Source organism: Diorhabda sublineata, chromosome 8 (assembly GCF_026230105.1).
Source record: "Diorhabda sublineata isolate icDioSubl1.1 chromosome 8, icDioSubl1.1, whole genome shotgun sequence".
Lineage (NCBI taxonomy): Eukaryota > Metazoa > Arthropoda > Insecta > Coleoptera > Chrysomelidae > Diorhabda > Diorhabda sublineata.
Genome location: NC_079481.1, coordinates 5324929 through 5349125, shown reverse-complemented (window position 1 = coordinate 5349125; position 24197 = coordinate 5324929). Strand labels below are relative to the sequence as shown.

Genomic DNA, 24197 nt, shown 5'->3' with positions numbered 1-24197 from the left:
TATAATTGATCCTAAAGAGCTCAAGTGTATAAAACCATCTCGTAAAAACAGTTTGAAATATATCAAAATCTAAAAAGGAAAATGCGCCAATGGCGCCCGTGTGGGATGTGGAAAGTGTAATTTTCGAATGGTAGGTAACTGATTTTTCTTAAAATGGAAATTGTTTTTGAAATGAAATTAAAATCATTTTCTAGACTCGATATAATTTGTCTTTCTTTTCTTTCTTCTATTCAGTCTTTCTTGTCACATTCTTAGAGTTCGCAAATGAAAGAGGAGTTTGACACTTTACGGAGACATTTACGACAGTATTTAGTTGACTGAGGACGAGCTTCGGGACGGCCAAAAACTGCGACAACTAACGATGCTAACGGCATATCAACTAATGACCAAAAGCGCAATCAAATTAACATTTCCCAGGTCTCATTGATACCGTTTACTCAAAATAAGTTTCTATTCCCTTTTGATGATTGAAATGCAAAAAGAATAGGAAGGAAAGAGAATCGTAAATTCCCGCTGATTGACGTTAATACTCTGCCACTTTTCTTCTGATGGGAAGTGTAGGAGAAGTAGGAAAGACTTCAGAAATAAAATGTTAAAGCTGATATCGAATCTTTATCCCTTCCAATCTAGATGGCATTAGTGTTTTGTTAATTTACAGCAATTCAATTTCTTAAATAACACATTAACGTTTTGGAACATGAACTATTTTCCCAAAAATATGATGTACTGCTACATTTTACTGTATAGGTCCTTCACGAGTTTTGTTGTCAAGAGATTGGAAGAAGAAGACTCGTATCTTGGCCAGCTTGGTTACTTGATTCAAATCCTTTCGAGATAATTTACAACCCAACCTGAATATATATATTTACATCAAATATCATTCTAGAATGTCAATTATCTATGTCAGATGTGCTCAGAAAACATTTGAAAATGAATTTATTGTATCAGAACTTAATTTCTAATGCAAAACTTATTGAGGTAATTTTATGTATAATTACGGAATAATCTAAACATTTCCTGGAATTTTCATAAATGTACCTGAGCTGACACAGGTTTTGGGTCTTTTATAACCATGAGCTCTAAAGAATAATAGAAAGAGGTTTGGACAGGCCAAAAACCCTGTGTATTATATTAGAGGTATAACTTGACAAAAAATTTTAACTGTCTACTGAAAGAAGTTTATTCTCTCTTGCAAAGAAGGCTATCCAAACCCATAGATACATTTTTGGACAACTATATACGTTAAATAGGCAAGTATGTGATGAACACAACTTTCCGCAGCTATTTTTTAGTTAGGACACAATGTATACAGTTCTTTTATCAGAATCTCTTACTTAAATCGTTTCTTGATGTCTATTAGTATATACGTCGATTACTTAACAGTTTATGAGAGTTATCTCTCGGACTAATCTACGGGTTAGTTCGTCGCACCACCCGCTAGCTCCGTTCTAGAAGTCAATAAACCGAATGCGAATATTAAAGCTACAACTGCACAAGATGCTAATTGCGTTATTTATCTTTTAGAATTGCTGCTTGCTCGTCGTTCTGGTCTGGTGACGTAACAACTTAAGAATGTTGATTATTTCAAATAGGTGGTGTTCCATTTATTCATCGAAGTTTTCAATTTATTCGGACATATTTATTATTCATTACAACACAAAAATATTGAACGAAATCGTATCGTAAAAAGGATTGTTTCGAATACCATATAGAAAAAAATCCTCATTGAAAACATTTAGAAGTTTTCCGCCGAAATCAGTGCGCTTCTACCATCTTCGCGGATGTCCAGAAGGCTTTCGATAAGGTGCCGGACTACCATAACCGACTATAAAATTGATATATTCATATTTCAACAACCGCTCCATCAGTGTCAAAGTTTATTACTTATCCGGTGTTCCACAAGGCTCCATTCTAGCCCCTTTTGTATATTTCGGATTGGCGCAGGAAAACTTCCACTTGAGATTTGTGGAGATCCGCAGGGAAGCCGTCTATCTGGGAGTGATATTCACTCGCACTCCCAATTGGTTGACAGATCTGAATGATACTCTAGACTCAGCATCATTGGACGAACCTACCCTTACTTCATACGTATAAAATCTATATCCGCTCCATAATCTTATATAGAGCGAACGTCTACAACACCTTACTCCACTATCTCTTGACCTACGAACAGTCCATCCTCAGGTACTGCCGATTCAACTCCAGTATCACCAAAAGCTTTTGTTAACAGTTAACACTGTTAACGCTCATATTTGGTTGTGATATCCGAAGATGAGGATAATCTGCAAAAACTGCTCCACAGATTTGAAACAGTTGCAGGAAAATTCAATATGATCATATCGACACAAAAGATACAATCCTTGACAATAGCGAGAGAACCAAGAAGATGCAAACTGGCAATTTATAATAAAAGTGTAGAGCAGGTTATGTCTTTTAAATATTTAGGAGTTAACATCAAGAGCAATAGGAACTTGAAACAAAATATCAAAACGCAAACAACAGCAGCATCTAGGATATCAGGATTCCTTCGAACCGTGATATGGAGGAATAAATTTTTAAGTATCGAAAGCAAAACACGGATATATAAAACTTGTGTCAGACCAGTAATGACATACGCCATAGAAACGAGAGCAGAGACTGCAACTACTAAGCGGATTCTTAGAACGACCGAGATGAAGACATTACGCTCAATCACAGGGAAAACACTAAGAGACAGAATAAGGAGCAATGAAATCAGAAGAATGTGTGACGTTCCGGATATAGTGAGAACTAGAAGAAGAGCATGGAGAGATCATGTCAATAGAATGGATGACGATCGACTGACGAAAATCGCAAAGGACGATAGACCCAATACAAGTAGACCGCCTGGAAGACCACCAAAGCGCTGGTATGAAAGCTGGTCCTCGGAGTCACAACTTAGGCTGCCTCTTTGAAAACACAAGACATAGTCTTAAAATAAGAAGAAGAAGAAGAAGAACGCTCATAATTGAGCGCCTTTTTCCATTGACCGCAACATCGCAAGTCATATGAATAGTTTTGTCTTGGAAAGGGATATTATTGAATAATCTGCCTGCTATTTTTTATTTTAGAATGGATTTTATTAGTAATTAATATATCTTCATTGATGATCATCAATTTTCGATTCAAGATCATGATCATGTTAGAAACTATTCGATTATTACTATTATTGATGACAGACTATTATCAATTAATTAATAATTCTTGATTACGGTTTATAGCCCTGTACTAACTCTAATATAACCTCAATTTGAGGATTGATGATTAAAAAACTTATCGAAATTGTATATCATTATTGCAATTCTTTTACATTTTAATTGTTTTATATATCATAAAAAAATATATTTGAAAAAACTCTTAAACACCCACTGAATTCTTTTTTTTTTTTTTAATTACAGAGGAAGAAATCGACGTGGTAAATGTAATCGAGAAGATTCAAGTCAACAACAAATCTGTGCTTTCGTTCCCCAACAATCCATCAACAAGAGATCGCCAACAGATCCAAAGACGGATGGCAACAGCTATATCCAAAAAGAGGATGCCACCGCAAGCTCTTAAAACTGTTATGCCCGTTAGAAAAATGTCCCCACCAGAATCACCTGCTATTAAAAAGAAACCAACGGCAACAACTGCAAGGTAAATATGTTCTTTAATTGTCCTATTGATATTATGAATGAAATGGGCGTCTAAAATATGTGAATCAGCGTAAACGAATGACTCATTTTGAGTGACTAATTGATAGTGAGGTTAAAAATTTATGAAATTATTAGTAGAAATGTTGCTATTTATATAATGGTTGGCTCATACATAATTTCAATTTCGTTATTAAACAATCAAACAAAAAGGAAGCCTTAATATTCGAAATAAAGCCCATCATTGGAATATTGATCGCACATTTGGAGCTCTGCTTCCAAGCATACCCTGAAGATGCTCGACCTAATACAGAGAAGAACAAATCGACCTATAGATGATTTAGAGTTGACCAGAAATTTGAACACCTTGGAGAAGTCATACTAAAGATGCGGGCCGCTTTCGGCCTCTGGGCCGTATTAATAAGACCCGCGATCGCAATGTGTCAAAAAAAGAAGCTTTTAGACTTCATTCGATTCCTCTAAAGATGTTTATAAGTAATTTCAAGGGCAACGCGTGACTAGACAAGCGGAAGAGAACGATAGAATCTTCTACGCGCTTCGAGTTTAAACTAGAACATTCCTTAATCATATAAAACGAGTGCGTTGGCGCGACGTGAGTCAGTTGAGTTTAGTAATCGAAGAGATATCGTTGGAGAAGGATTTTAATTGTACTGCGAAGTAGTGATTGTGCAATTGTTTGTATCGTGCACGTGCGATATCCATAATTGTTGTGTCGAGTTCCATAATTGTTACGATTTTGGCGTAATGTCACAAAAACGTAAAGTTGATAGTAAGTGCAAAGTTTTTCAGTCTAAATGGGAATGTGCATGTTTGATTTGTAATCGAAAGTTGCTGTTTGTAAGGAGTTTAATGATGATACGAACCATAAGTCAAAATGGGATATTCTTAATTTTTTTTTTAGTAGAAATTGTTTTCCTTATGTCACCGGTGCTTTTACTTTATTCACATTTGAATGATGAGTGATTTATTAACTTGATACTACATTTTGCAAACATGAAACAATATTAACAATTGTTTTTTCTTGATCCAGGGGAGGAAAGAGATCGAAGCAGTGCAAACCGTCAACTAGCAGTTCGTACAGACGGCGGCATTATGGTCAAAGTAGCGACGAAGAACCAGAGACTTCAGAAAAACGAAGTTTACACAATAACATGGAGCGCCAGAGAAGAATCGATCTAAGAAACGCTTTCGAAGATTTAAGAGTACTCGTACCGGAAGTTAGTAAAAAAGAAAGAGCAGCCAAAGTTGTTATACTAAGAGAAGCAGCTTCTTATTGCGACTTTTTGTCGAATACATCTAAAAATAACGCTAAACAGTTTGAAGATTTGAAAAAGAAACAGGAATATTTGAGGCGAAAATTGTCTATGTTGCGACGAAATTTAGCTGCTAAGCGTTAATTTTAATTTGTTCAAACGTAGTTTTTTATTGTGTTGTTTTTTTTTTATTAATTATGCTCATTAGGCAATGGCCGTTTTTATTGGTTAATTTCGATTTTACAAAACAAAAATAATACATTTTTGTTCGATTATTTTCTATATGAATTATTTCGTTTTTTTTTAAATTTTGTCTTGATATTTTATTTAAATCTTAGAAATCGGTTATTTCATATCAAATGAGCAAACAACTTTGCGTAAAAATTTTATCGGTAATTTCAAAAAAAAAAAAAAAGAAATTTGAATTATTTGGGTAATTTTTAAAAATTTTTGAATTTGATTTTCGTTTTTATCAAAAGGTAGGGTAAAAACAAATTTTAAACTGTATTTTTTTGAATTAAGTTATATCAATTATTTTTGAAATTAGAAAAAAAAGAGATCTTTCAATTTGAAGAAATAACATTCTCTCAAAATCAGAATTTCACAAAAATATTTCTAAAGTACTTCAAATTATTTTTTAGTAGATATAGTGAAAATCGCCGTAAAAGCGATGAGGTAGTGTCCCAAAAAGAAAATAGCAGATAATTTCAATCAGATCAGTATCTCTGATCTATTATCCAACTAATTTTGAATATTTCACACCATAAATGATGTAGAGTAACCCCATAACTATTTTTTTATAGCTGAAAATACCTTCATGCGTCTCGGTATAACGCAAACGTGGCTTGTCGATAAAAAGTTACTTCGACTGTGAAAAATGTTTCTTCTTTCCCAACCATCCAAAATATAAACTCAACAGCAAAAAAACACACTTAGATTTGGTCTTCTTGTTCTTCCTCTTTCAATAGAACCAGGTCCTGTTCAAGTCTGTACGTTTGGATCTTCCTGGGAAGCTGAATTCCAGCTCTCGTACCACCTCTTTGGTGGTCTGCCTACAGGTCTGCGTGTGTTTGTATTTATAATTAAATATATTAATCTTTTTAATTTATGGTAAGAACTCTGTCAGACATTGAAGTAATTAAATTCTGGACATCATACTCCACCGGCATAGCATCCAATTCTTCTCGAAGAGCAATTTGGAGCTGATTTAAGTCACTAGGTGGAGGATGATGACGTCCAACACGCCTCCCTAAATTATCCCACAAATGCTCTATGGGATTCACATCGGGAGATAGTGCAGGCCAGTCCAGAACTGTGAGCGGGACACGCAATCACAAAAGCCTATCTATGTCCGGTTTTATCGAGACACTTAGTAGTAGGCACCAATCTAATCACAAATATCAACAGTTCCTTTACCTTCAATATAATCTAAAATCTTTTAGATTTAAACTTAGTTTTTCCTCTAAATCTCACTTCTTGTTAAATGTCTCGTAAACAGAACGAACGTTCCAGAGACGGCATTTGAATGGTACCCGAACCATGTTGAGTCCATTGGCACGTCGTCAAACATGGGCATGGAGCTTAACGTGTTAATTAAGTAATCGCGTGTATTTACTTTATACCCTAATGCTTATTTTTGTGATCTTTGACCAATTCATACGTTGAAAGGGGATAAAACAACAATAGAAAAAAAGTTTTGCATAAATAACTTAACCCACAATGACTACACGAGTAACTAAAGACTGCGTACAGTTATAATATACGATTAAGAAGGATCGAAACAACCATGAGTCATCGGTTGCAGCTATCTCAAGGTTGCTAGTACGAAAGTGGCCATAAGTTACCCAAAATTAGCCTGCAAGCTACCGTCAGCTCGACTCCATGACAACTATTGCGGTAGTGACTTAGTTATTGAACCTTATAGCATCATCATCAAGCAAGAAGTTAGACCTAAAAAATCTATTATACCCTTTCCTCTCAAAAGCTAGAAGTTATTTTATTCACCGGCTTCTGTTTGGATAAGTCTTCCTGCTCTACTCAGTATGTTCCAATATAATAAACCATGTAACTCTGTTGTATGTAAGAATTTTAATTTATTCTTCTAACCTACATGATATGCATTCGTCTCTTTCAACAAGTTTTTTGAGCCGATGATGTCCTCTTCCAAAACACTTAATGCAGACTTCTCATACTTTCCCAGTATTATCAGTAGTCGAATCCTTATTTTTTTCCCAATTTATTTCTCCCAGTTATCCAATCTCCATTTATTTGCCATGTTTTATCCTAACAAAAAATGATTGGGTTTGGTCCACTATGTGCTGGTACCCAGAAGAGAGTTAAGTTTATCTAAGCATTCCCAATTCTTGATGCTTTAACAGCTGCCTTTATATTCAACATAATAATTTTTGCCTCGTGCATTTCTAATTTATGTTGAAATGGACACATCTGCTAGGAAAGACGCAACTTGGGACACGTATAGCACGTGTAAAGTAGCGTTATACGAGAGACACCACACTACATGTGGTAGATGGTGATCCGCATATTGAGACACGCGTTTTCAAATAGAAAACGTTGGGGTTTGGATTTGTTCGGTATCAAAAAATGTCTGACATTTTTGACAATTGAACAAAATAATTGTTATTGAATTTGTGTTTTGAATCGGATGATGCTGAGGATGAAATGTTGTTTTTATTCCTTGACCAGGAAGAAATCATTTGCAATAATATCCGATTCTTCAGTTTCGTCTTCATATATATTCACCCTTTTTTGTATTGTAAAGCTCTGTGTACCCTACTTTTCATTTTTTCGTGAAAAAATTGAGGAAAGAGTTGCTAGTCACCCGTACGTGTAGCACAGCAAGCTGTAGCTCACGCGTGTGGTGTCAAGTCGCACTACGTGCTGTGCTGCGCCACCACACACGTGTTATACGTGTCCCAATTTGCGCGTTGCCTGGTGGTTCATTGATTTTTTTTTACTTTTCGATTGATATACGATGATGGAGGTTTTGTGAGAGCTTATGTAGTGAACTCTGGATCATTTATTGGTTTCATTTAAATGTATTTTCCCCCGAAAGAGCTCTAAAAGCGTAAAGAATCACCAAATAGTGATTTATGTAAAAGAAAAAAATGTTTATTCAGAGTGCCAAGTCACAAAAAGTAAGCTGAAGTTGTCAATGCTCAATTTTTTGTTGACTATTTTGTTGTTACTTTGATAAGTGTTTTTTTTTAATTAGTTTTATTGAATTAGTTAATGGGACATTTGTTTGTGCATGATAAATATGTATGTCTTCCTTTATGCACAATTAATATTAAATTTTTTTAAAAATGTCGTGAGAGATATTGAGAATTGTTGTGTTCATAATATTTTACAGTATTTTATACTTTTGATAAAATAAAAATAAATACAAAAAAATATGTAAAATATATATAAAAAAAAAATAAAAAAAAATTGTACGATCGGATCCGAATCGATATAATGTTTCTTGCACGAAAAATTTTTTTTTAATCACAAATAAATATTTTTATGTCGAATATACACGGTGTTTTCCATCAATTAAACAATTTTAGATAACCTAATTTACATTATTTGATTGTAAAATTGACATTTTGATAATTTTGTGACGTTAACAAAATATATTGATTTTTTTTTCAAAAATTTGAAATTTACGATATTTGTCAATGTTTAATTTCATAATAGACCATAAAAACAATAGTAGTACAGAATTTCAATGGAATTGCAAAAAAAACTTCGACTTACGAAGAAGATCTCCAGATATGAAGTATTTGATGACTGATAAAAGTGCGTTTTTTGAATATAAATAGTCAATAAAGATCAAGATAGATACATATTTGTTAAAATTAATTATATGTATAACAACGCAAACGTCAGCCCATGACCTCTAGCTTTTTCTTCATATCCTCTTTACTAAATCTCTTCATTTAATCATGTGTCTTTTCTTCTCATCTTTCTTTGCCACAATACACCTCTTCTATACATTTCTCCTTTGGTGTTTTATTTTTATTCCCACCTTCTCAAGCTCTTAATCACTTTTTTATAAAATTACTCACTTCGGAGACGTCCCCCAGCTATTTAACTCTCTTAGCACTTAACACCTGGGCAATTCATGATTGATCACTAGAGCCATTATTTCTTTCCCATATTTCTCGTGCTGTAAACTGCATCGCTTATTTTTTCAGTAAAAATATTTGCAGACTGCTCTGGTTTCTTTATTTGATATGAATAATTCAATATTTAGAGAATCAGTAGATGTACTAGGCCGATACGGGAGTGACGTGTACGGGCTACGTCGTAGTATGATTATCGCGCGCCTAACCGCAGATTGCGAGATAACGATAATGTCTTCATAAAAAATAACGTCTCCATTCAATTTGCTGATTTTCACAACAAATTCTTCAAGTCTATTTCTATACTCTACTGAAGACATAATTGTACTGAAGTATCTAATATGTCCTAGTAAATTTCTTTTGTCGCACCTGTTAAATTCAATGATCAACCAGATTTCTTAATCACTTGTTCGCTTATCAACTAAAATGATACACGTCACACCTCGTTTTTTACCCCATACAAAACACGTCACACCTCGTCACCTTTATCGCAATCTGCGGTTAGGCGCGCGATAGTTATACTACGACGTAGCCCGTAGTTTGATCAGAATGATCAAATCCGATTCATGTACTTCTTGTAGCTTGGAAAATCACCAGATTTTGAACAGATCTCGGCTTGACAAAATTTGTAATAGTCAAGTTTCGTTCGAATTTCGTTTCATGTTTCCATCAATCAAACTGTGAAGGGTATTTAAGTGAGGATTGGACCTTAGCATTATAATCCAATGGAAATGGAAACATAATGACGTTGTTTAGTCTTATCTATAACTAATGGTTCTTCATTACCTGTCATATTTGTTGCTAGAAATATTAAGCAATCTAAGAAACCAGTTGATCTAAGTCAAAATGACGGCCGTGGGGTAAACAATTGACTTTCTTGTATATACCTCTTGGTTTTGTTTCGGTTGTGAGATATGTTTAAGTGAAAACTGAGCATTTTTGTAGTTTTTTAGTTAGTAAGCTTCCAAGCAATTTACAAAATTTGGAATACTGAGTATTTTTTTACGTTGCAACCCAGTGACAGCTGGTAGGTGCGAGGACAAACTTGAAGCTATAGATGGAAGTTAAATCCTTCTTTAAGAAGCCATTTGGTGATAAAACTGAGAATAATAAAGTCTAAAATCCAACAAATAACTTCACAAAACACACAGTAACTTACGACAGAAGCTTTTGTTTACCCTCCGGTGGCCATTTTTAAATGGGCAACAGTTGATTTTGACAATTAAGAATCCTCTGTTGTTAATCGCTTTTTAAAGTACATTTTCCATTCATAACCAATTCCGTTATTCACATTTATACTTTCAGCACATGCCTTCGTAAACACAAAGTCATGACGTTACCTATTTTATCAATCAACCATGGCTGGCTCTTTATGGTAAGATGAAGTAGATACTGGTCTAGTTCAATTAGTACATTCTGATCAAGTATTATAGTAAGTAACTCGGCTTTATGAAAAAATATACTCGATCTAGTTTATCAGTACCTCCCATTGATCAACGACCACCTTCAATACAAACATCTTCTTTATCCCTATAACGCTCCAAGCAAACGTTCAATTGTGTGAAACAGTACTCCTTCAGGACTTTTGCATCATTTTAATTCATAGTCACTTAAATGACCGCCAATGGAATCAAAGTAACATTTTGACGTAGAACGCCTCCTTCTTTGTCATCTTGAAAATGTTTAAACCACGTGTACACGATAAAAATTCACTGCCATACATTTCTTTTAATAAATATTGTTGTTCACGTGATTTTATTACACAATAATTTGTTATACCGTTTAATATTTTAGTTTTGCGAAGAAGCAAAAATATTCATATATGATTCTATGGATCCTACGGCTATACTGATTTGTTTTGAGTAGGAAAAGATACTTTATTTATAATAAAAGGTTTAGCGGTAACAGCAAACTGTTGCCGGTGTTTGGAGCATGAGCATTTTTTTTCCAGTATCGTTAGTGTTATTATTTTATTTTATCTTCAAATTTTCGATTTCATACACTTTTAAGAACGTCTGTATTTTTTTTAGAAACCCAAATGTCTCATGAAAGAATCGGATTTCAATAAATCCGATAATTGAATCCAAATATGGAACATACGGCTTCATCTTCTACCCTACACAGTCACCCCTTTAAAAAATTAAAATCGGGGTTTGTGGCGTAAGATTTTTGGTTGAAATTTTCTAATAAAACTTCTCTCTCTATCACACCTTTAGCTTGATTATTTCCATTTTTCCCTATTTATAGTAGTTTCCAATTTCTCACCCCATTCTTTAAAAAGTCTTGACTTCGGTACTCTTTGCCCCCTTGATTCCACTATACCATCAGTCTTATCCTTGTTTTTGGTCCAGCTCTCCATATATGTATTATTTTTATGGCGTTATCTCCCTCCAGAACTTCTTTTATTTCTTTATTTGTTCTTCAGTATACATCTTTTTTGTCTTTGTTTCCAGTTTCTCATCTCCATTGTTTCCAAACACATTTCGACTTGGACATTTCTCTCCCTCTTGCGTCCTCCTGCTGTACCATCATTCTTATCTCTGCTTCCGGTCCAACTTTTTACCAAATTCTCATCCTCCAGAACATCTCTGTTTCTTTATTTGCTCTTCTTCAGTATAGATCTTTGTTTATCTTTCCTTTTGAGCGTTTCTCACCCCAATTCTTTCCAAACACATTTCGATTTGGGTATTCCTCTCCCTCTTGCGTCTTCCTGCTGTACCATCATTCTTATCTCTGCTTCCGGTCCAACTTTTTACCAAATTCTCATCCTCCAGAACATCTCTGTTTCTTTATTTGCTCTTCTTCAGTATAGATCTTTTTGTATCTTTCCTTCTGAGCGTTTCTCACCCCAATTATTTCCAAACACCCTCATTACTTCCACATAATAAACTTTAATATCATAGAGTTGATATGAAATATGAAAACTATCTAAAGAGAGAGAAGGGGCATAGGTTTACCATCCTCTATCTCCGTCTACTCGTTATTTTCCTTCTTCGCATTTACTACCACTCGAAATTTCCGACGTTATGGCGGTCTAATAAGAATACAGTAGACAGAGATACAGAGTGGTATACCGATGTTTTTTTCTTTTTCTATAAACAGTTTGAGTTCACTTGAAGAAGCTCCCTTTTTTTATCTTTAATATTAATTATATGTGTGATGCGTACGCCGACTGATATTTCGGTAAAACATGTTCGACGAGCTCGCGGCGAATATGTCTAACATCAAAACCGCCTTTAGACCGAGCGCGCGGTGGACCCTAAACAATTCGCATATGTTTGAGTGTGAAATGTGGCAACACTGTTTACTTTACAAGTATTACTGTTCGGTCTGTTTTGAATATTTTTAAGTAAATTTGATTGAGAATTTTGTTGGATTTCCTGCAAGAAACAAAAAAAAATATCTGCTATATAAACGTACCTGTGATGTAACCTCGCTGTTGACCAAATACATAGAAATAGTTATACTTATTCAAATTATTGTGCATATATTTGATTTCTTACAACTTTTTAAACTGTTTTCTAGTAATAAATATATAACAGGGCAATTCTCTATAAGCTTAGCGACCATCGGCAAAGCCATTAATCCATAGGCGTTCGTAGAAAAGGGGAACGTTTCCGTTCTATCTTGTAGATATAAAAAGATATTTTGAAAATAGTATCCGGACGCCTGTACGTTTAGTAGTAGTGCGAGTGGCTTTGCTTTAAATAAGCAGTTGTATATTATATACGGTTTATATTATTAAGCCCTAAGGATCTATGGCATAAGGTTTTCTTTTAACATAATGTATAAATAAGCGGGGCAAAGAAACTTCTGGATTCAAATGAAAGAGGCGAATTGTTATCGATTTGAAAACATAACCTCCAAATACCATTTTGTTTGGTATATAAAAAAATTTTTGTTACTCAATAGAATTAAGCCAAATTTAGAGTAAAGGTACTTTAGACAATTAGACACTAAAATGTAAAATCAAATGTATAATTATCGTAAACAGTATATCAAAAAGCAAAATTAAAAAAAAACTACAAAATTTTCAGTTTAGTAAAGGAGGGAGAAATATGAAATACCTTATCCACACTAGGGTGATTGATTTCCGGATTTTTTTTCGGTGCTCAAGCAAAATATTAATCTGCATATAGAGAAAAAAAACTCACCAAGCTTGAACTCTCAATATCAATTTTAAGTACTTACAATTTAAATATAAAGTTTCACAATTTAAAATGAATTACAATAATGAAAATCAGTTCGATGGACCTTGTGAGAAATTTTATATTCTTCGAAATGTAACTCGTACTGATTCACCAATAGAAGTCGTTGTAACAATTTTTGAAAAATTTTTTAAATGGTTAAACTTTATATTTAAATTGTAAGTACTCAAAAATTAATATTGAGACCTCAAACTTGGTGAGATTTTGTTTTCTATATGTAGATTAATATTTTGCTTATGCATCGAAAATCACCCCAATCTACACTCATTATTAGCCCACAATAAAACATTGTACCCATAGTTCTCCTTTCTCATTAGCAGAAAACGCACTAAGGCAAAACATGAAATGGTCATCGTCCTCATTCGGTTTCAGTTGTCCTGACATATCTTCCAAATCGTCGACAGAATCCTCAAGTTTTACATCTTCGTTTGAATCCTCTGTATCATCAGCAGAAACTGATAAGGATTTTCCCGAAAACAAGTGTTTTTTCTTTTTTTTTTTTTCAGTTATTTTTATTTACTGGCTCATTCAGTTCGTTATTGTAAACGACGAGGTAAACCAATTGTATTTGGAACTGAAGATATTTCGGTGAAACACACTCCTGGTTTAAATCTATGTCTTCGTCATCTTCATCTTGATATTAGTAAACAGCTTGAGTTCGTCCAGGTGTATTGTCTTCACATGCCGTTTTAGAGCATGTAATTTTATCGATAAAGGTAGTGGAAGCTTTTGTTGTTTCAACTTCTTGAATGTTAATGGTATTTTTTCTGCTTCTTGTACGCAGATTCGAAGAAAACATCCATGTTAAAAGGCTAAATACTAGTGATGAGAAAGAAGACCATTAGCGGCTATTGTGTATATCTACCAAATAAAGAACTAAGAGCCCGTTGGTCTCTTTACTCTAATGGCCCCATAAATGACTTATCCGTAGACTGGAGCTTGTGTGTCGAATGAGGAGACGATATTCGAATCTTCCAGCCATTTTGTCTCCTGGCAAAAATTGTGTCGGAATTTATTTTGTTCGGCTAGCTAGTGGGTTAATTCCTCCCAATAAATCTCAACTTTAAATCTGCAATTTCAGTTCGATAACATATGGCAATAGCATTGTCAAAATATATTTTTTATTTAAAGTTTTCTCTTTTAATTTGAATCCAATAAAATATCCAATATACTTAATCACCCTGTGTATGTTATTAATATAAGTAAAATAAACTTTTTGAATGTAGAATATCGATCGTTTTTTATTAATAAATAATATGCCATAATCCTAACGATTGATATGTGGTAGTACTTATTACAATTTGTCATTTCTTTTTTTTTAACAAATTTTGTTTAGTAAAATTTATGAGGATTTGATTATATTGTGCTGTTCCTAGTAGATTTTACACAATAAAATGTTGGCTTGCTAAAATTTTGTTCATTTATTTACCAACCCAATACACCTTTTTTTCAGGTACCTTGTACAAGCAAATGATTTATTATATGCACGTTAAATGACTGATAAGGCAAACATTAGTTTATGGCGGGCAGTGTCGCAGTCAATGAACCTTCACAAATTGATAGGTAAAGCCAAAAAGTACACTATTTACTTTTAGAAAAATGGGTATAAAATCAGTTTTTCACACGTAGATTACACATTTTGTGGTGGTGTATGTGTGCTTAAACTTTTCTCTATGTATTAATCCTAGTTCGATTTTTTGCCGCGAGAAGGTAGCACCTCCTAGGTCTGGTGAGTGGTTGACGTCGCACATCGATGGGCGATGAGAACCCAGTGAGTCATAATCAACCCCGTTAGGTCATTAAAAGTCAATATGAACTAAGTTGAACCGACGCGAAGACAAGGTTGATAGCAACCAAAATTACGTTCATGAACATTTAAAAGTTAGTTTAGGAATAATTTATGTAAACAAACGATATGTAGAATGAAACAAAAACAGAAGCCTTGAAATAAATACCAGATGATTTATTTTTCATCCTGTATTCTCGATTAGGTTGAGTCTTTATTGACATTAATCTCCAAAGTCGACATAAAACATAAGCGTTATTCGTCTACGTAACCATACGCCACATCCACATCTATTCTATTTTAGGTTAAGTTGATGTGATAGATCCGTGGAGCCGTTTTGAATCAATCCGTTTGGTTAGAATAGATAAGGTTTGTGTCTTTGAATGTCTATCATATTACTAGTGATAATTACTGACATCTTAAAATTAAGGACAACTCTCGTAAATATTCAAAAGTGAATGGATTCCTTGTTTGTGTAAAATTATGACCACTCAATAAAATCTGAATCTAATCAAAGTGGAAGTGGAATATTTATTCATGAATCAGGGTAAATCATGATCTAAACGTTGGCAGCAGTGTGATTGACATCAGCATTGACAATGGCAGACACTAAACAAAATTAGAATAACAAAAGTGTAAGGGAAATTATTGTTCATGTAAAAGGGTAAAACATTTTTTTCAATGTTGGTAGCAGTTGCATATCAGCATTGACAATGGCAGTCACTAGACGAAATTTATAGGGTTAGGTTAGGGGTAATCATATTTTAAACGTTGACAGCAGTGTGAGATCAGCATTGACAATGACAGACAGTGAACAAAACTTAAATAAACAAAGTTCAAGTGAAATTATTTTTTATTAATCAACGTAAATAATATTCTAAATGTTGTCAGCATTGACAATGGCCGACACTAAGAAAAATGTTAAATATAATCAAAGTGTAAGTGAAATTGCGTTGGTAATAGTGCAGTATCAATCTTAATTTTACGACAATCAGAAAAAAATCACAATCTGACAACGGTGTAAAATATTTTGTCCCTGTAAGGTGAATAGACACGAATTGCTTCAAATAGTGTAGTGAAACGATATCAACAGAAAAAAATTTATTTTATCATAGAGGAAGCACAAATTGTGGAAGCGTAACATTATATTCTAAAGTCGATAACAATTATTAGTACGCAAATCCCAATATTCAACAAAACAGATCTTTTATCAAAATATTTCCTATCCGATATTTCTACTTTATAGAACACTGTGATAAGGAATAATACCCTGTACAATTTATTACTGTTAATAGCAAAATTATTAGTTTAAATATCAACAACATTATACAGATAACATACTGAATAGACTACTCATATACCAATACAATTACACGTTTCAATAACGAAGTTACCATCTTCAGATACCACCTTCGAGGTCTTAAGATGATAAAATTTCGTTTACGAAACGAGCGTTATACAGCCGCCGGCAATACCTCAACGCATCACTATGGATAAATGTGATTTTAATAATATCACTGAGCAACTGGATCCGGATAAGATAATTAGATGCATGATTAAATCGACCCGAGCAACTTTCCCTTATCTTGTAATGATAGTCTGTACTCAAAACTGAGACAAAAAAGAACAAAGAATACCATGAGTTGCTATAGGATGCTACTCAAGAAAATCTCAAAACAAGGCAAACGCAACAGTTAAATGTCGAAAGCTGTCATACCTCGGTCATATCTTTATAGGAAATCGTTGAGTGATTCTACAACTCGTAATGAAGGGTGAAAAGAAGAAAAAAATAACTCCCAGTTGAGAAACATCCAGGAATGGATGGGAATACTTAGCACGAAACAATCGTTTACAATGGATGAAAACAGGGATCAGCTCGCCACTGTGATTGTAAACGTAAGGGGGACCTAACAAGGCACACTAAGAAGAAAAAGAACAAAGAGAAGGAAAGGAAGAAAAAGGAAATGAAAAAGAAGAAAAAGGAGGTAGAGAAAAAGAAAAGAAATTAAAGGAAAATAAAAAAGAAGAAAATGAAAAAGAGGAAGAAGAAGAAAAAAATGAAGGTAGTACAACATCCAGAAAGGTTATTCATAGAAATTATAATATTTAAACTCTTTGACAAGATAATGATATGTATTAAGATATGGTGTTTTTAATTTAAAGAAATATTTATATAATAATAAATTGAAAAAATAACTGTTTTATTGATTATTGGTGAGAAATACTAAATAATAAGCAAAAAAATGTAGTCAATTATCCAATATATCAAACTAAAATGGTGATTAGACACAAAAATTCAAAGAAATTGTTGCAAAAATGTAATTTTGTAAAGCTTCAAGTGATAAATATTTAATCAGTTAATGGAATGTTACTAAATTATATTTTTTGATGAACTAAACAATTTCGAATTTTCGAAATTTAGTTTAAACTTCGTCGTACGGAGGTTCTGTACCTGTAATTTTGCATTGGGCGATTTTCCAAAATCGTTCACCGCTTATATAAAGTTCGGAACACGTTGGATCGTTCATCATATTCTTCCTCCATTTTCTCAATAGTGGAATATCTCCATCTCCAAACGGTAGTTTCTGACCGAGTTTTATTGCAATACAGCTACTGCGTTCCGCCCATGGCCAAATCATGTAGTCCACCTAAGAAAACAAATGTTCATTTGTCACACTCTGTATATTACAGTGCTGGAACTACGATTTTTTTAATTCTCATTTTTTATCTCCCATCTGTAAAAAAAACTGAACATATTAAAAATAATATGATTCATAAACCAAAACAAGGAAAAATAGTCCTTGAAAGATGGGGCACAATAGATCCTTTGGGTAACATATATATCATAGCCCAATATGTACTACCAAGACAATAAATGTACATACAACATAAATTATCGAAAATACATATTCAAGCCGCAAGCAAATAAAAAAACAATTCTCTGGTAAATGAATATTAGGTTAGGTTGGTTAATTTAACTCCTGCCGACATATTTTGTATTATTACAGACAAAATATAGGTTTACATATAAAATGTACATAACCTTTTTGTAATGCTTTTTATGAGCTTCATTTTTTGTTTGAAACGTTTTTCTCTAAAGTTAATATTTTCGAAGATATTTAGTAAAAATGTTATAACTTTGATAGGGCCCTACTTTCCAAATCTGGTATTTCATTATTGGGATTACCCAACAATTGTTTTGATGTATGATTTATAAAACAAATTTTAAATCCAATGTGTTAAAAATGCCTAATCATCCTTTTATATAAACAGGATTGAAAGGTACCAGAGCAACTTTTCCTCATTTTTCTATTTGATTTCGGGAAAAGGTGGTTCACATAGAAACTTCTTAAATCTATGACATTTAATTCAACTGCTGGAATTACTTTTCACTGAAGGAAAAATTTTGTCTATATTATATATATATATATATATATATATATATATATATATATATATATATATATATATATATATATATATAATGGTACTAATCTCAATTTATTTTATAGATAAACAGATACATACCATACCGGGTTTGTCTCCTCCGAAGAAAGGAGTACCACACTTGGCTAATTCATCTTCTAATGGTTGAAGTACCTCTAGAAATGATTTTGCCCATTCTTCTGGAGTTTTTCCTTCATCTTTTAAAATACACGTATAAAAAAGCTTCGATGCGGGTCCTAATTTATCAATTATCTCCTTCGCTTTTTGTTTGGCGTTTGGATCAGAAGAGTATAGTGGATTTTCAGGATATTTTTCATCCAGATAATCGGCAATGTCTAAACTTTCCGTGACGATTTTATCTCCATCGGCCAATGCAGGAACCAAAGCTACATAATAAAATATAAAGAAATAATTGAAAATTAATTAATCCTACTTACTTTTTGCATTGATTTTGCTATACCATTCCGGTTTTTTAAATAAATTAATGTAAACTATTTCATGTGGAATTTTTTTTGCTTTCAAAACAAGCATAGCCCTTTGAGCGTAAGGACAAAACTTCATAGAATATAATCTCAATAGTCCTTCAGTTCTAGGGGGATCTACAGATCCTGTAAAACAAAAGCATTTAATCATTTTTTACATTTTTGAAATATATATATATATATATATATATATATATATATATATATATATATATATATATATATATAATTTCTCACCTACTGTAAGATGTTTGGAAGACATTCTAAAATAGCTCACAAGCCGGTTCAGAATTGTTTTAGTAACTAAAATAAAAAATGTAGTAGTACATATACGATAACTTAACCTTGATAAACATTCGTGACAAAAAATTACCTTCTATTTACTTTCACGCCGATAAACACTTGATTAATTAAATGAGAATCCAATATTTAATAATGTTGATGATAACACAGTTTAGGGATAAGGTAATAGGTTAGGTACCAATCGGATTTAACTACAAATTGCAAAATAACAAAACTCTGGATTGCTTTGAAATGAAAGATCTGTCTAGTGATGGGAGTCAACTATTTCGATAACGTTATTTGTAACGTTTCGATATTCATTGCAAATGAATAAATTATAAAAACTTATTAATGTTTAATTTAAAACATTAATAAACTAAGTTGTTAACGTTCATAGTGAGCAGCCATTTTGGAAAACGTATAAAAAACAATTTGAGAAGCACGCTCCAGTTGTTTATTGGAACAACTTGGTAGGTTTTGTGTCAAGCGTCAAATTTGAAAACATTTCACAAATTATTAGTTGCTGTGTCCGAAATACAAGATACTTGAGTAACTGAATATAAGAAACGAATACATAAATTTAAATAAATCGAAATGAATTTGAAATAAATTCCCACATAACTCCAATCTTCTTAGAAACGACAACTTAGAATGTGTGTTTAAAGCATTGCGCATCCATATGCTCAAATTGTGTAATTGGAAAGCCACTTATATCTATGGTCAGAACCCACACTTTGTAATCAGTAATTTATGTTAAACGAGAACGCAATCGCGAACGTACCTATTTATAAATTGACCTTGAAAATCACACTGGTAATAAAATGGTGGATTGTGAGTTTAAGGTCTTATTAAACTAAATATTCATTTTTTATATAAATAAAACACTGAAATTATTTAAACTTTTATTTAAATTTTATAAAAAAAACATTTTTCTATGAAATTCGCTTTAGTAAAATTACTGAAATAAAGAAAAATCCATAATTTTGGTTTATAATTGATACGAATCAGATAAAAAAATTAAAATATTAGTTTGTCATATCACAATTGTTATCTAATAAACATTAAGATCCATATCAAGATTGGTTATATAAAATCTCTAAATTGCGAATAACGATGATTATTATATATACATGGTGTTTAAAAAAACGATGTCATGGAACAACAAACGGCAGAGATTATTGAAGGGAAGTATTATAACTTTTAGACACTGAGACAAAACGTGAAAAATGAAAAATAATAAAAATGGAGAAGAAAATAGTACACGGGGAAGATATTTGAAATAGGTAGGCGAAAACTCCATAAAAGGATTTGCAGACCGATAAGAAAAATTTGGGAAGAAGACGGGGATATAACACTGCTGGATGTTTTGTCCGGGATAATAACAAAGAAACTGGGACCAATTCATGACCAAGAAGCCGGAGAATATCAAGGAGGCTTTAGAGAGGAGCGGATCAAATTTTTACCTTAAAAACAGTGCAGAGCAATAATCAAGCTCTAGAACTACTGTTCATATATTGTAAACAAGTGATACAATAAAGAGGAAAAAGTTGTAGGAGGCTTTAGAATTGAGCATTGTCTGAAAAAAGTTTTGAGGGAAAAAGAGGGCTGAAGCAGGGATATATCTTATCTATTTTACTTTTTAACCTCACATTAAAGGTAATCATGAGGAAAGCGCAAATACAGACACAAGGTTTGATCTATCACTGGAAGCATCAAATTTAAGCCAGATCTCCAGAAAAACTATATAGTAGATTGGAAATGGACTCAAGAAGGTTCAGCATTGGGGTAAAAGGTGGAAAAATAAATGAAAAAATCAAAAGCAATCTCCAAAGCAGCAAAGATAAGATTGTACAAAACGATGATTAGGTCTGGGTACTAAGCCAGAAGATTGCTGAAAAAGTAAAGTTTGGAAGAGGAATTGCGAGAATGGGACTTGAGATAGAGGATGAATATCTAACAACTCTATTTTTCGCAGACGATCAAGTTATTAGAGCTGGTTTGAATGGGGTTTGAATGTGAATATGTCGAGAACATTTGTTCTTAGGAACCACACAAGGAGACCTTAAACTGGAATTAAATGGAGTTAGACCAAGCAGACAATTCAAATACCTAGGAAGTATAATTTTGGAGGAAACAACAGGAATCCAGCACAAGATAAAGATATACGACGAAGAACAGGTCGAATATACAAGACTTTAGAGAGAATACAGACTAAACGACTGCTCTGGTACGAACATGTGATGAGGATGGAGAAGAGCAGGTGACCAAAGAAAGCATTGATGTATCAATCGCAGATAGAAGAAAACGAGGAAGATCCTCAAGGACCTGGGAAGGAAAGAATTGAACATGCCATAAAAGACCAAGAAAACCATTGGATAGATAGAAAAGTGTGGCGTAAGGCAAAGGAAGCTGTAAGTATTGGAAAGCTTAGAAATATATTAGAGTTAGTACACTTTAGTGTTTGATTTTACGACAATCCCACTACAAAAACGCTTATAATCTAACTGGCAAAGACTTCGATCCAATGTACTGAAATTAGTTGTTTGAATTCTTCATTAACCCATAAAATGTTCAATGCAATCTCTTATCGTCGTGAAGTTGTTGTAAATGTCTTTTCAAATGATGTTTGATACGGAAGTGCTTGGAACAAATATCGCATTTGAAGGGCTTTTCATTTGTGTGAATACGATAATGGTTATGTAAATTATCGCGCCGCGTAAAACGTTTCGAACAGTAAGTACATTCGAATGATTTTTCTGCTGTGTGAGTTAGGACGTGTCTACGTAATTGACGTTTAGCGCGGAAGGTCCTTCCGCAAACATGACATTCGAACGGTTCTTCTCCGGTGTGAATCTTCATGTGGTCCCTCAAATTCCAATATCTGGTGAAATTCTTCATACACATATCGCAGTTGAACATTTTTTTATCGCTATGATTTGACGTGCGTCTGCTTTTTTGTATAAAATATTTATTAGTATCGTGCCTTTTGAGGTGGGCCTCAAAATAATTATACCTCTGGTAAATCTTCGAACACCTTTCGCATTTGAAAAACTTTGTTACAGAATATTTGTCAGTTCTAACTTTTTCTTCTAAAGATTCAAATTGTTTTGTGGTGGTTTCAAAAAATGACTTTCGTTTAGTTCTTACCTGCATGCAATGCTGGAAGTAATGGTGCATATAGGAGTTTTTTTTAACAAACAATTTACCACATAACCGACATACCACGCAAGTATTTCCAAAATGTTTGTTGAAATGATCATTTCTTGAGGAAGAAGTTTTAAAAGCTGCAAAATTATGTATATCAATTGTGGTGAAAGATTTTGGTTTATATTGATATCAGATTACTGTTCTTTTTACAAATAAATAAAAAATGCTAATGAGGGAAAACAAAAAATAAATATCCTTGGTTTAATCATCTTTAAATAAAGTTAAATGGAATGAGTGACATTATGAGTACAATGTACAATCAAGAAATTCAAAAGATAGTCTTAAAAACGAGTTATTAGTAGTTTAAAAGTGGTATTTAAACGTAATGAATCAGATGTCAGCATTATACCTCAAGAGCAAATGTTACAAGAATTTCCTACTCCAGTAATAAAGGACAGTGCAGGAGATAGACTAAAATATGAATTCGCCATGGAAATAAAAGACATTGATTGGTAGCATCTTTGTAGGGGTGAATGACAATTATCGATTTTTGACCTTTCTATTGGTTTTTTTGATATTTTGTGATGACTATTTCTGATTTTGTGCAAATTTATAAAACATGTCAATAAACAAATAAGTATTTCAAAAGATGTTTTATTACTTCCCTTAGTTCTGGTCTATATTTGTCAATACAACCCTTGAAGATATTTTTTAAATAATTGTTTCTTATCTGAATCTAATTTTCTATTTAATAAATACTAAAGAGTGACCATTAGTGATTATTTACCTTATAAGTAAAATTTTGAATATAATTTTAGGAATTATCAAAGAAAAGTGAAAAACGATGCAAAAACAGCTAAAAACTAATGTTTATTCTAAAGGGAAGTTTTAACTAAATTAATAATATCTACTTTTATGTATTGTGTAGTCAAACATTCTTTAATATCGTTTTTTAACTACCTTATTAATAATAAAATGAAAAACCAATCAATTTCCTGGCTTAAAAACAAAAAAAATTTATTATATTCAAACTTTCAAATATAATTTCATTGCAGCAAAATAAATCTATTATTTCTTACGAGATACTACTTACTTTTCATACACACTAGACAATTAAAGAGTTTTTTCTTTTTCTTAAATTTCGCAACTCGTCTATTATATTTGAGAATCCTATCTTGAGATACAAGTTGATTAACTGTAGGAGATTCAACAAAAACTTCTGATAAATGTGATTCATTTTTTATTGGTGGTAAATTTATTTCTTCCGTTAATAGTTCAGTCTTAATATCACAATCGCCTGTTTCTTTTTTAATATCAGTTAAATCACTGAGATTCACTAAATATTCGTTAGGCTCATCCGTACTGGACTCTCTATATTCTATTTTTATTGATACTAAATTTTTCAATTCATTTATTTGAAGTAAACATTGTTGGTTTGTTAATTTTACTGTTACCATAGGATTCAATTGGAATTTCTTCCATTCGATGTCATCTTTTACTTCTACATCTAAATACCCTTTTTCATTATTCATGTTATATATACCCCAACATATTTTTAATTTGTTTTAATTTTGGATGCTGTCAGTTGCCCTGACATTTCAATGTCAACTGTCAAACTAATTGAAAAAATATGAATGATCTTCCTTCGCATTATGTGACCAGTAATACTGATTCTTATGCTCTATCAAGATTTATGTAAAAATTTTTACTTTTGACTAAAAATATTACGATTCAAATAAGGAGATTGATTAAAAAAATATGAATTTGGCATTGACATATACAGTGTGTTCCGGTACC

At 32.7% G+C, this 24197-nt stretch overlaps 3 protein-coding genes across 5 annotated transcripts in view; 1 reads left to right on the top strand and 2 right to left on the bottom strand.

Moving 5' to 3' along the window:
• Nucleotides 1-14713, top strand: part of LOC130448381 (transcriptional regulator Myc-A-like) — a 172527-nt gene extending 157814 nt beyond the window's left edge. The window contains exons 3-4 of one of the 2 annotated variants that reach the window (XM_056785744.1): nucleotides 3417-3654; nucleotides 4702-14713. In XM_056785744.1, the coding sequence (XP_056641722.1) occupies nucleotides 3417-3654; nucleotides 4702-5068 (605 nt within the window). In that variant the 3' untranslated portion in view covers nucleotides 5069-14713. The remainder of the gene's footprint in view (nucleotides 1-3416; nucleotides 3655-4701) is intronic. The other variant, XM_056785743.1, reaches the window with a different exon arrangement.
• Nucleotides 14714-16128: 1415 nt separating this feature from the next.
• The window catches only part of LOC130448378 (pyrimidodiazepine synthase-like), a 445274-nt gene continuing 437205 nt past the window's right edge, over nucleotides 16129-24197 (bottom strand). The window contains exons 1-5 of one of the 2 annotated variants that reach the window (XM_056785737.1): nucleotides 19345-19896; nucleotides 19209-19274; nucleotides 18927-19097; nucleotides 18571-18875; nucleotides 16129-17690 (exon numbers count right to left, since the gene is read on the bottom strand). In XM_056785737.1, the coding sequence (XP_056641715.1) occupies nucleotides 17466-17690; nucleotides 18571-18875; nucleotides 18927-19097; nucleotides 19209-19233 (726 nt within the window). In that variant the 5' untranslated portion in view covers nucleotides 19234-19274; nucleotides 19345-19896 and the 3' untranslated portion in view covers nucleotides 16129-17465. Of the gene's footprint in view, nucleotides 17691-18570; nucleotides 18876-18926; nucleotides 19098-19208; nucleotides 19316-19344; nucleotides 19897-24197 lie in introns of those variants that run through there. The other variant, XM_056785738.1, reaches the window with a different exon arrangement.
• On the bottom strand, nucleotides 20143-24013 carry LOC130448373 (gastrula zinc finger protein XlCGF28.1-like). Its single transcript, XM_056785733.1, has 2 exons — nucleotides 23494-24013; nucleotides 20143-22537 (listed from the first exon to the last, which is right to left on the bottom strand). The coding sequence occupies exons 1-2, from the start codon at nucleotides 23930-23932 to the stop codon at nucleotides 21825-21827; spliced, it is 1152 nt and encodes a 383-aa protein (XP_056641711.1). The 5' UTR covers nucleotides 23933-24013; the 3' UTR covers nucleotides 20143-21824.